The following is a 13,067-nucleotide window of genomic DNA, read 5'->3' on the forward strand; positions in this document are numbered from 1 at the left end:
AAAAAAAAAAAGTTTCCAGCCCAAAGTAGTTTCCAATGCCTCCGGTAGATGGGGAAGTATTAGGTACCACTGCCAGAGGAGGGGGGACCTCTCTGACGGAAAGGGACTAACTATTAGATACCACTGCCAGTAGAAGGTTGGAACCTCGCTGGCAGAAAGGGGCTAATAGCGAGCACCAGTACCAGTAGGGTATGGAGACAGTAGAAATTAAAAGGGGGACGCACAATGGACCAATAACCGGTCTAAGTGCATGGGGAAACCCACCCCCTCAATACGGAATACGAATATATGAGTGAGGATGTTATTTCTTCTTGCCCAGATTCTAATGGACAACCCACAGCTAATAGGTATTTTCACTACCAGAGAAAGGTCCTAGTAGTAACATAACGTACTCACCAAGCCCTGATATTTGAAAGAATCGTAGACACTTCGAAGTAGCAGCCAAAATGGCCACAGGAATTCAAATCGGAACTCCAGGATAAAATCAGCAAGCAACACCAGGGCCCATAATACTAGAAACTTTAGGTAGAGTAATGTACTGAAACGAAATGTACATATTCAAAACAATAACAACAGGAAATATGTTTTAACACCATAAAAACAGCATTACATCATGCTTCACTCTCTCGCTCTTGAACTTCAACTATCTCAAGCTTAGTGAGCTGAATCACTGCAATCTGGTAACAGATGAGCTGATGTACTTATAAGCAGTCCACCAAATATGTTTAAAATGACAGTAAGGGAGCTAGAATTCTCCTTCAGTTTATGTATCTATTACATGTGTTCACAAATAGCAAAATGACCACTCTCAAAAGCAAACTCAATTTATCAACTGCAGATGATTAGCACATGTGCCTATTGTTTTAAGTCATTATAAAAACAGTACTTGGGTCATTTCACGACAAATGAATAAAAACTGAAATATAATTTTCAACCACACCATCATCATTTTTATGATTTGTATTACCCTACTTTCACTACTTCGAAAAAATAAAAGTAGGCTTATGAGATGATTATATTTCAGCATCCTCTTGCATTGGGGCACCATTTTTAAAATTTTAAAATATTTCATCTATAATGCAACAAATTCACCTTTCTTAAAAGAACACTAAAATGTATTCACTAAAAGTGTTTGTTAAATGATTTAAAATGTCATTAAACGAAACATATGGTTAAGTCCAAACTGGTAAACACATGTCTGATAATTTTCCTATCTAGAATGGTCAAAAAGAAGGGGATGCTTTACTGCCACTGCTTTCCAACTTTGCTTTAGAATATGCCATTAGGAAGGTCCAGGAAAATCAGATGGGTGTGAAATTAAGTGGGACACATCAGCTGTTGGTCTATGTTGACGATGTGAATCTCTGGGGGATCATATAGATACCATATAGCAAAACACACAAACTTTAATTGATGCTAGTGAGGTTGGCCTAGAAGTGAAAGCAGAGAAAACTAAGTATTCATTGCTATCGCATCACCAAAATTCAAGGCAAAATCATGACATAAAGATAGGTAACAGATGTTTTGAAAATGTGGCACAGTTCAGATATTTGGCAATGACCAAAACAAATCAAACCTCATTCAGGAGGAAATTAAGAGGAGATTTAACTAGGGTAATGCTTGCTACCATTCAGTCCAGAACCTTTTGTCTTTCCATCTGCTATCCAAAAACATAAAAATTAAAATACACAAAACCATAACTTTGCCTGTGGTTCTGCATAGGTGTGAAAGGGAAGAACATAGACTGACGGTGTTAGAGAACAGGGTGTTGCCGAGAATATTTGAACCAAAGAGGGATGAACTGACAGGTTGGAGAAAACTGCATAATGAACTTCATAACTTGTACTCTTCTCCAAGTATAATTAGAATAATCAAGTCAAGGAGGATGAGGTGGGCAGGAAATGTAGCACGAATGGGGGAGAAAAGGAATGCATATAGGATATTGGTGGGAAAGCCTGAATAAAAGAGACCACTGGGAAGACCAAGGCGTAGGTGGGTGGACAATATTAAAATTGATCTTAGAGAGATAGGATGGGATGGTATGGATTGGATTGATCTGGCTCAGGACAGGGAACAGTGGAGGGCTCTTGTGAACATGGTAATGAACCTTCAGGTTCCATAAAACCCTGAGAACTTCTTGAGTAGCTGCATAATTGGCGGCTTCTCAAGAAGGGCTCAACTCCACGAGTGAGTGAATCTACAGGCAAACGTTTATACATATATCTACAATAGTTTTTTAGTTATTGCCTAAGTACAAGCCCCTCTTTAAACAATTAAAAAAACACTATGGGATTGCACTCATAAAGCTGAAAATTTTATCCAGTATAAACAAATTCTTTCCCTATTTTGGGGGGGGGAAACAATAACCAGAATTAACTTCTGCTCCACTGTCAAGAAATCAAAATATGTAATTATGAACGAACATCATGTTCATCCTTCTTTTGGAGACTTTGGAACACTGACAGGTATTAAAAAAATCTGGAAATACTGCTAAAATTAACAAATCAGTAACAACACAGAGCTGAGTTAGCAGATAACTCTACCAACAATGGTATTCCTTTTACCTTTGTTGTGTAGATGTCTTTTGGAAATTGTAGGCCTCCTACTAATAACCCTTGTGCTTTAAATTAATGGTACACAGAGTGTAATTTAAAAACATACACAAGATTATATTTGAGCATCCTGTTGCATTGGGGCATTCAGTACAAGGAACAAACAGCACCAGACACACAAGTAAAGTGAATTATACACTAAAAAGGAACAGTGAAACAGCTGCTAAAAAAGATAGGATGAAAATATCCTATGAAGGAAATTAACAAACAACGATGTGTCGAGGATACTAAGGACAAAGTATACAGAGAAGTGGTCTCCCCAAATAATAATTGCCTAACGATGGCCCATGTGCAGCCGAAACATGTAGCAATGACAACGAATCTACATAGTTTATGACATTTTAAAATATTTAATACACACTTTTAATGAATTAAATACATTTTTGTGTCTTTATGAAAGGGCTGACTTTGCTGCATTACAGACAGAATACTTTACAATTTAAAATGATATACAAGAAGAATTGGTCTTATATGCAGAAATAAAAAATCAAAACAAGATATTGTTGTGGACCATAAATAGAAGCAGAGGAAACTGCAAGTATCTGCTTTCACCATGAAAATATTACTGCTGTCAATATACAAGGTGGCTCAAATATGACTGGGACTGATTTTTTTTTAAACCATAATTGCCAAACACTTACTCGCACATGTTGGTCTTCAACGTACTCCTCTCCAGAGTCAACACATTTTTTCCAATGTTCTGGAAGCATCCTGATGCCCTTTTCAAAAAAGGCTTGTGGTTGGCAGTGTATCCACTCCTGAACAGTATGGATGATGGCGCTGTCCACAAACCACATGCCTTGCAAGTCTGATTTGAGCCTTCCGAACAGGTAGAAATACCTTGGGGCCAAATCGGGACTGTATGGCAGATGTGTCAGAAGGTTCCATTTCAAATTCCAGAGGGTTTCCATTGTTGTTTTGGCTGTATGGGGGCGTTCATTGTCTTGAAGGAAGGCTACCCACTTTCCACCTGTCTTCCGCTTGGATCGGAACTTTTCCTTCACGTCTGCTGCCAGGAGGTCTGAGTAATAAGCTGCATTGACCGTTCTGGCATCTGTCAGAAAGTCTACAGGGATAACCCCTTGCCAGTCCCAGAAGAACGTTGCCATCACTTTTCCTGCCGAATGGCTCCTCTGTGCTCTCTTGGGTTTGGGAGAACTGGTATGCCGCCACTTGCGTGATGACTGCTGGGACTCGGGAATGAAGTAGTGCACCTACGTTTCATCGGTGGTCACTACAGCCTTCAAAAATGCATCACCTTCGCCTTCAAACTGCTGTAGGAGACGACTGGCAGCTTGCATGCGCACCATTTTGTTCACGTCCATCAAAGTGCGTGGTACCCACCGTGCATTTGCCTTGCAATAGTGCAGGTGGTATTTCACGATGTCTTCTACTCTACCAACACTATGGACAGCATTGCTCCAAGTTCCTTGATAGTGATGTGCCTATTCTCACAAATAAGCGCGTCTGCACGATCGATGTTTGGCTCGGTGACGGATGTTCGCGGCCGACGATCACGTGGTTCATTCTCCATGCGCTCTCTGCCCTCTCTGAAGCACTTACACCACTCAAACATGTGTGTCCATGAGAGACACTCTTCCCCATACTGTTGTTGGAGTCTGTGGTGAATTTCAGCAGACAGGATGTTTTCTCCGAGGAATCTGATCACACTGCGTTGTTCCAGGTTCCGCGGTACCTTCTGTTCGCTCATCACTCTAGCAACTCCCAGACAGGACTGAACAGGTTCTAACCTGAACAGGAGGGAGGGTGGAGGTTGTGGCTTCACTCTCTCAAGGTCGCACAGCTGCTGTGCAGTGCGGCTTGTTTACACACAAATCAGTCCCGGTCATATTTGAACCACCTTTTATTATACACCCCAAAAAACATTTGTTGTAGTTCATTCAGAAACCACAAGATAACCATTAAAAATGAATTAAGATGGACATATGTTGACACCAGAAAAGAGATACTAGCTTAATTAAACACATAAAATTATGCAAATAATGTAGAAGTAAGTTTATGATGAGTATTAAAACGAAAAACAATATCTGAAGGGGAAAAATCCATGAATAAAAATCCTGTCAGGAATGTCTCAGGTTAAGACTCTGAAGAAATGAGAGCTCAAAATCCATATTTCTCTGTAACTACCTTAGGGTGCACTCCAGTGAAAATGCATATGTTGCAAAAGAAACAGATTAGATTGTAGAAAAAGAAAGGTTGCATAAGCAAATCGTCACTTCGAAAATGCCAAAGCACTCACTTTGCCTAGCATATTATTATCTCAAGTCTTCGATAACTGCAGAAAACAATCTTAAGAAGTATATGATGATCACCCTATTTTAATGGATGAATTAAAGCAAAAACGATGTCTTCTGAATAAGCAGTTCTGAACTTGTTGACAGTAGTGCCAAAAAGTTACGCGGTTCAACGGACAGCAGATAAATTGTGTATTTCTAAATATATGATAAATAAAGCTCATGAATTAAGGAAGGAACAAAGTATTACAGCCAGGCTAGCAAAAGATCTGGAAAAAACACTTCCTGAAATAACTGTACAGAAAGCAAAGATGCTTTATGAAGATGAGCTGTTTCTGATGTAGCCAGCAAAGGAAGAATGGGTTAAAAGTACAGGCCTGAAAGGAACTCATAAGCAAAAAGTATTACTGTTTGTTAACCTTGAACAATTATATTTGGAAGTTAGGCGTATCACCTGTTTTTAACACTTACACTGCTGTGGTCGACATATGTCGATCTCTGAAAAACACGGCATCCTTGATGCGATCAACAAAACCGTTCAACAAAACCTGTATTGTGACTTTAGAGTGCATACTTATCTATTGGGAACATAATGAAGCATCATTTGTTTCAATGGCTGCATTCTTCTGCCCTCTAGCTTAAGAAATTTAAAAGGTTGCATGTGCACAGCGAGACACGTGCTCCGTGGTCATGTGGCATGGGTATTTCAGAGGGCTGGTAAAAATGGCTTCGTATAGTGCGCGGTGCTTTCTATAATAGTTTTAAATAAAGTTGTGGACTTTGGTCAACATGTGACATAGTGATAAGACTAGGATAGTGAATCATGTACTTTTTTGGCCAGAAGCCAAAAGCGTGGCAATGACAAGCTTTACCAGATTTGTGTAATGTGCTAGTGTAAGAAAAGTTACAAAGTTTGTAAATATCAGACTTAAATTGTGTATAATTACAGTTTCTCACCAACAATCAGAATGAACTGCATCCACTACAAAGTGTACAGAAACCGGTAACTGCATGACAGTGGTGTACAATACTAGGGATTACTGAGATTTTGGACTTTGTCCAAAATCTTATATGAAAAAAACATGATTCAGAAACTGAATCTGTTTCCATCCTTAGGTGACAGGATAAAGAGCACCTTCTCTATGAGGTCCATTATAAAGAGTTAACCTGAATCACAAAATCAGTATAACTATAGTCATATATGCACCTAAGATTGTGTTTTATCAAAGGGAACCAAAATATTTTGCAACCATCCCTTCTCCTTTCTTTGTAGTTATATGCAGGCTCCAATAGACAATGTAACTCCTCCCAGGTTCTTGCCACAGCACTAAGTGAGGCAACTGGAAACTGCCCCCTTGAAGTCAGTCCACTACTCCAAATCAACAACATAAACAACAACTTCCACTGTTAATAAACTGCTTACTTCTTTCATTGCAAAACTTTGCAACTTTCTCTGTGCAAGAAAATACAGCTCTTTAATATTGCCAAAATTTAAGATTCCAAAATGAAGGCCTGATTACTTTAGACAAATATGAGTGAAGCCAAATCACCTGACTCAAATTAAGACACCAAGTCCTGAAGGGGGGGGGGGATAGTGTAGTTGGTTGAGGCACTATGTTGGTAGGTCACGGATTCAATTCCCGATGAGGTTACTGGATTTTTCAATTGGCCTAATCCTTCCAGCCATGGAAGGGTTGATTCACTATCTAACATAAATGAGTATCAGGAATCTTCCTGGGTGGTAAAAGGCAGCCAGCATGTAAGGCTGACAACCTCACCATCATCTGTGAGCCAAATGTCAAGAAAATGTGGGAGCCTTGACATCTCACAACTGTATGGGTCTCCACAGCCTGTTACAGGGATAGCTTTACCTTGAGACCGAAAGACAGGTATCTTACAGGAGCACTGTTTCATTCTCCACACAGATCCGAACTGACATCCCCTCCAAGACAAGAATTCGCCTCCAACTGGCTGATTTTAACTAGCCAAAGTCACCATGCAATCAGCATAAGTCAATCATGTAACGACTCTCAAGAATAAAGCAGTTCCCAGAGATAGAACTCAAGACACCCATATGTGGGTGCAGTTACATTCCTCAGTTTAGGGTTCAGCTACACCCTTCTGAAGACAAATTACAACAGCTACTTATCAAAATACAAAATTCACATCTTCAGAAAACTACAGACTTGTAGTGACATTGTCCCCTTCTAGTTACTCAAACTGAATATAAGAAAAGGCAGTTGTCTTCTATCTAGATCTAAGGAACAAGTTGCACCTTGCCAGTATATCAGTCATCCTTTCCAAAATGACTAAAGCATCCATAGAGAACTGTTATCAGGTCTGGACAGTCAAAAATTTCAATAAATATTGTATAAATGCATATAGAGACAAAAAATAAACACTGAAAAGTAAGTAGAAAATGTATCTATTTATATCTCACATAAAAATACATTATCCCAAATGTACCACAATTATTTTGTTAGACAAAGAACAAACATAAACATGGTTCAAAGATAGTGCAGACCCTTTTTTTAATCTCAAATATTACTACTTATATGTACTCCAAAATGTATAAGTGCATTGCATTTAAAAGAAACAAGCACTTAATCTTGGGTATATGTGAACTCCACATAACTCTTCTTAACCTGCAATTATTGTTCCTTATATAACTATGAATAAAACACATTAATGTTCTAGTATTTAGAGGTGACAGTCCAGGAAAAGCTGCGCAGTGGATGGGCAGGTCCATTCGTGAAAGTTGAGGGGTGTTGTGATTAGTCATTCATCTGCATTCAGTGCGAGCAGACGTCTCAAGAGCATTCTTCCTTGTACAGTCAAGTTAAAAACTTTTGACTCTTGGCATCATATTTGAGTGTATTATTCTCTAATTACTGTACTGATATTTTATTTTATTGTTTATTTTTATTCGTTGATTTTCTTCTTTGTTTATTTATATTTGTACATTTTTTCTATCTCTTTTAACATGCATTCACAATAAAGAGATTTTGTTAGTAATGTATATGAAAGAGGCTGGGCCAACAATTACAGTGAAGAAAATAGGCGTGGAAGTAGCAAAGACAACAGGTGTATCGGAAAGTAGTGTCAGAAGAATAATAACAGTGTGGGAACATCCAACATTATCACGCATTTTCTGCAATGCACTCTCTTCACATCACTTTTCACCATCACTCGCCCTAACCAATCAAATTGCTCCAAACGTTCGCATTTATACTGCGTTCGCTGCTAGCCCCGCATCTACATCATCACGCGCACTAGCCAATCAGCGCCCTGCAAATCCTTCCTCCTCAATTTCAAGTTTCGCTCCACCCACCGAGCAGTGTATAAAAAGGAGCAGCCGCAAATCGGCAGCATCAGTTTGACTTCAGTCTACGATCAAGCCACACTCAAGCAACATCAGCCAGCAGGCTTCGTCGCCAGCGCTCGGTCTTCGGAGGCATCGGCAGGCTGCGCCAGGCACAACTGCCTCGGCCCTCTGGCTCTCTCACACCCGACTCACTGGGACACCTTGCCTGAACTCGCCGGTGGTCGTGTCCCTGTCCGGCCCACTGGGCATCTGGTGTAGCCACTGCCTCATCACTCCTATGACCGCGCTCAACGACCAGCCTTTCACCAGCAGCCGCTACGCTGTGATCAAGCAACCTCCACCATCTGCCACACGGCGATAAAGCAACGGCCGCACTACGGCCAGTCCACTCACCACAACTAACCTCTCTCCCTACCGGCGTGCGCCGCGCTACCTCACCGGTCAAGCATCTCAGCAACCACGGTCCTTTTCAGGACCAACAGACTGTCCCGAAGAAGTGGGTTGTCATCAGAGTAATGACAAAACTACATAAGACGTAAGACCCCACAAGAGAAACAAAAAATATAGAATCTGGGGCTTCCACTTCCTTTTCGACACCCCACAGAGAAAGACCTAGGAAATCTACACTAGCCATTTTGGATGACTTTAACGAGTCTGTGGTGCGAAGGACAATTAATGACTTCTACATAGTCGAAAAACGGAGACAAACCCTGAAAAAAGTTCACGAAAAGTTGAAGAAAATGTTAGATTTTCAGGGATGCATCTCCACATTAAAGAAAATTATTTTGACACTGGGGTTCCACTGGAAGAAAACAAAAAATAATCGGCAGATACTGGTGGAACGATATAATATCAGAGCCAAACGTCTTCAGTATTTGCGGCAAATTAAAGAATATAGGGATGAGGGCCACCCAATCATCTACAGGGATGAAACCTATATTCATTCATCGCACACCACCCCATATGCATGGAGTGATGGATCCATCCAGGGATTATTTTCCCGTGTCTAAAGGTCAACGGCTCATCGTTATACATGTAGGGGGAGAGAAAGGTTTCATCCCTAATGCCTATGTCCGCTTCAAATCCCACCAAAAAACAGGAGACTACCACAGTGACATTGACTACACCAATTATGAAAAATGGTTAAAGGAGCGACTTATTCCTAACCTTCCCCCAAATTCTGTCCTTGTCATTGCTAATGCTCCTTATCATAATGTACAACTAAACACAGCCCCTAACTCAAATTCAAGAAGAGATTTTATGATATCCTGGCTAAAATATTACCTTCCACCTATTACCTTCAATAACACTGATTTTTCATCATTGCAGAATCCAGACATATATAATATGATCCTACCACTCGAACCAAAATACCTTTCCTATAAAATAGATGGAATCTTTGCAGAACACAATCACAATATTTTACGACTCCCTCTGTATCACCCAGAACTCAACACAAGTGAGTTAATATGGGCCACCGTAAGAAATTGGGTTGCTCAAAATAATACCACATTTAAGACGGATGACGTCATTAAACTGGCAGACCAAAAATTGGCTTCCATAACTGCAGAAGAATGGCAACGTAGGTGCCAACATGTAAGGAACATTGAGCAACAATTAATGGCATGGGAAGGCCTTTTGGATGCAGGACGGGAGTTCGTCTTCCATGTTGGTGGGGATAGTGATGACAGTTCTGATTATAGCTCTGATTCATCTGGTGGTGACGTGGAAGGACAGGCATGTGGAGATGATATCTATGCAGACACTGCGGGTGTGCCCCTTTAGAATAGACCCGTGTAATATGTAAATAAAATCTTCATGTATATAAGAGTGAAAAGTGTATAATAGTGTATAGTGCATAACAGTCTGCCATTCGGCACTTAAAACTTAACATCGGATGTGTGAACATCAACGAGACTAAACCACCATCACTTTGCAACACAATGAGGTAAGAAGTTATTTCCTTTTGAGAACGCCTGTACCGCATTCCCCACCACACTTGTCGGCATGCTGGAGCTCTCCCTGCCACTACCAATACTTCTCCTACTCCGCGTCGGAGGACTGTCAGCTCTAAGTACTACAACTATACTATTCCAGCCAATCACTAACACTTCAAGAAGTTCAGTATGCTCATTTTCGCATATTAGGGCAGTGAGAATCTTGTCCCAAAATTTGACAGTTCTAAATCACTGATAAAGTGCTTTCTACTTTGATATTAATGGCCAGAATAAGGCATCATAATGCATATTTAAATGCTTGCTTTACACTTTACAAAGCACATTAGTAGAAGGTAGGCATTCAATAAGGAAACCTGAATGATAGCTCACCACTCAGAAACATCTACAGTACTCGTTATGACTATTTCAAGCATCATACGTATATCTCCAAAAATACGTGCGATCTTCAAAACAACAGGCTTAATTTCGATAATGGCATTCCTACACCATTAGATGTAAACAGAAGGTATTATCTATGCTTAACCTGTTATAAGTCAGCCATTTTGATAAACATATGGCGATTGCTCTCACCTTCCATAAATTCCTTCAGTAATTTTGTTTCGCTTTAAAGGCCTCCGGAGCTTGCCACATTCGGCATTTCTTCTCTTCATATTCTTTGTCACTTTCACCGCCTTAATATAATCTTACCAAATCAACGCAAAATAATTCAATTCAAATTCTATTCCACTACCTCCCCCTTTAACAACCTCTTTTGTTGTCATCCGTCTGAACCACTGCCTACTAAATCGTAAACCTAGAGTTTATAGTATCTCCTGCTAGATCTCCTCAGAGCCTTAGAGCGTGCCGAAGTGCTCTTGGGTTTGCACTGGGTACGATCTGGGAGGCATAATTTTCAATCTGAGAGATTTGTGTTGTGATCGATGTGGTAACATAATCGACATCGATCGATATGACGTGTACTCTGGTTCTCTGGTCTTCTAAGTCTAAGTGTTCTAAGTGTGTGTGCTTCGTTTTTTCGTTTTAGAGGTTTTAGAGCGAAGTAGATACAGAACGTACAGAAGATAGTGACCATAGTGACTGATGTCTTGGCAGTACGTAATGGCGTATTTTGTAAATACTTGTAGTCAGTGATTTTGACACGGAGGTGGTAAAATGTATAATGTGAGTAATTAAAATACAAGTTTAACACGAAGTTCGTGCTGGATACGTAATACTGAAGTATTATTACACAAAGTCTTTATTTTCACTGTCGCAGTTGTGTTGTGGAGGATAATGTCAGAAATATGTGGAATGATGCTTTCAGATCCACCTGTCCCCAAAGAAACTTTAAATTGGCGGGGAGGGGAGCTTCGCTGTAGCTCAGTGTTTTATATTTTTGAATAGTTATTAAAACTTCGTCAAGAATGATGAAATACTAATGAGTCAGGAGTATGTGTTTCGGTTTGCCTAATTTAACTCCCATGTACATTTAATCACCCATGAAAGTAATTTTTTAACTGTTCAAAATATTTTGGGGATCTGTAATAATGCTTATGCCAGGTTGGCAATCCTTCTTCTAACGTATGTATACTTTTGTACAAATCTTTGCTAGCTTTCAAGCACATTACATATGTTTTTCTGTTGTAGTGTTCCCTCTTCTTGTTTCTAAGAGGTGGTCCATTTACATGTTTTACATTGTTGATGTTATTGACATTCAGTTGTTTCAGATTCTGCAGCCACTGCAGTTGGCCCGCCTCTTTCTGTTTTTCTGTTGTAGTGTTCCCTCTTCTTGTTTCTAAGAGGTGGTCCATTTACATGTTTTACATTGTTGATGTTATTGACATTCAGTTGTTTCAGATTCTGCAGCCACTGCAATTGGCCCGCCTCTTTCTTCAAACTTTTGCTTTTGTTCCTGTTTAATTTTCAGTAACCTAGGCTCTGGGTGAAATTTGAATATTATCTGTTGTTGTTTCCTTAACTTGTTGATATCTATATATCCTTCTAAGTTTTCCAAACCATCAGACCTATTTCAGGCTGTATTGTTCTTGAAGGTTGACATTTTACAAGTTTCTGAGATTCAACCTTTCCATATTAAACTTCTGCTACAGAAGTTTCTACAGTTTATCGTGGTGGTGGCTCGTAAGCCCAACCTTCAAACTGGAATGCACCTCTTGTCATCTGTCACATAATGACCGCACTTAGTTGTAGTTTCCATAATTTTGCTGTCACTGGCTTTTTAAATAATTTGCATGCTTCTCTGTCTAGGTAGCAAGGGAGAAAAGTGATGGATCTAGAATTCAGTATCCACGTGGATTACCAGGTGACAGAGGCAACAGAGCACAGATGTGCATCGCTGGTTTTATTGCTATTTTATTAATTAGTAAGATATATTTATATTGTGACAGATTTATTATAAGTGCATATGCTTTCAACATTCACCAATAAAAACAGGCAGCATATGCTTCTAACATTAAATCAGTCTGGTTGAACAAAAGCATAAATATCCATTTCTGTCAACTTTTCTAATATGTATTGTTCAGCGGGGGGCATGCGGTTGCATAGTTGGTTGAGGCACTATGCTACGAGCTTGAAGGACCCTGGTTCAAGTCCTGATGAGGTCATTGGATTTTTTTTCAATTGACCTAATCCTTCCAGCCGCACTATGGCCCTGGGGTCGACTCAGCCTCTTAACAGGAATGAGTACCAGGAATATTCTTGGGGGTAAAGAGCAGCTAGTGCATAAGGCTGACAAGCTTACCGCCATCTATCAGCCAATTGTCTAGAAAATGTGGGAACCTCAACATCTCGCAACCCTATGGGCCTCCATGGCCTGTTACAGGGATACCTTTACTTACTTTTTTCCTTCCTTTTTTATGCGTTGTTCAGCAAGTAAGAAAGAAGAGCTGATGAGGAAGTCATGTCTGACGATTTGTCTGTG

At 39.9% G+C, this 13,067-nt stretch overlaps 2 protein-coding genes across 9 annotated transcripts in view; one reads left to right on the plus strand and one right to left on the minus strand.

Moving 5' to 3' along the window:
- LOC111874659 (macoilin) overlaps nt 1–10,961 on the minus strand; it is a 50,948-nt gene extending 39,987 nt beyond the window's left edge. The window contains exons 1-2 of one of the 2 annotated variants that reach the window (XM_023870351.2): nt 10,721–10,961; nt 397–538 (exon numbers count right to left, since the gene is read on the minus strand). In XM_023870351.2, the coding sequence (XP_023726119.1) occupies nt 397–538; nt 10,721–10,800 (222 nt within the window). In that variant the 5' untranslated portion in view covers nt 10,801–10,961. The remainder of the gene's footprint in view (nt 1–396; nt 539–10,720) is intronic. The other variant, XM_023870352.2, reaches the window with a different exon arrangement.
- Nucleotides 10,962–11,047: 86 nt separating this feature from the next.
- LOC111874649 (stimulator of interferon genes protein) overlaps nt 11,048–13,067 on the plus strand; it is a 40,424-nt gene continuing 38,404 nt past the window's right edge. For 2 of the 7 annotated variants that reach the window (XM_023870319.2, XM_023870320.2), the window contains exons 1-2: nt 11,048–11,311; nt 12,395–12,449. In XM_023870319.2, the coding sequence (XP_023726087.1) occupies nt 11,303–11,311; nt 12,395–12,449 (64 nt within the window). In that variant the 5' untranslated portion in view covers nt 11,048–11,302. Of the gene's footprint in view, nt 11,312–12,394; nt 12,510–13,067 lie in introns of all 7 variants that reach the window. The other 5 variants (XM_023870318.2, XM_023870317.2, XM_033755552.1 and 2 more) reach the window with 5 other exon arrangements.

This window comes from Cryptotermes secundus, unplaced genomic scaffold, assembly GCF_002891405.2.
Source record: "Cryptotermes secundus unplaced genomic scaffold, Csec_1.0 scaffold56, whole genome shotgun sequence".
Lineage (NCBI taxonomy): Eukaryota > Metazoa > Arthropoda > Insecta > Blattodea > Kalotermitidae > Cryptotermes > Cryptotermes secundus.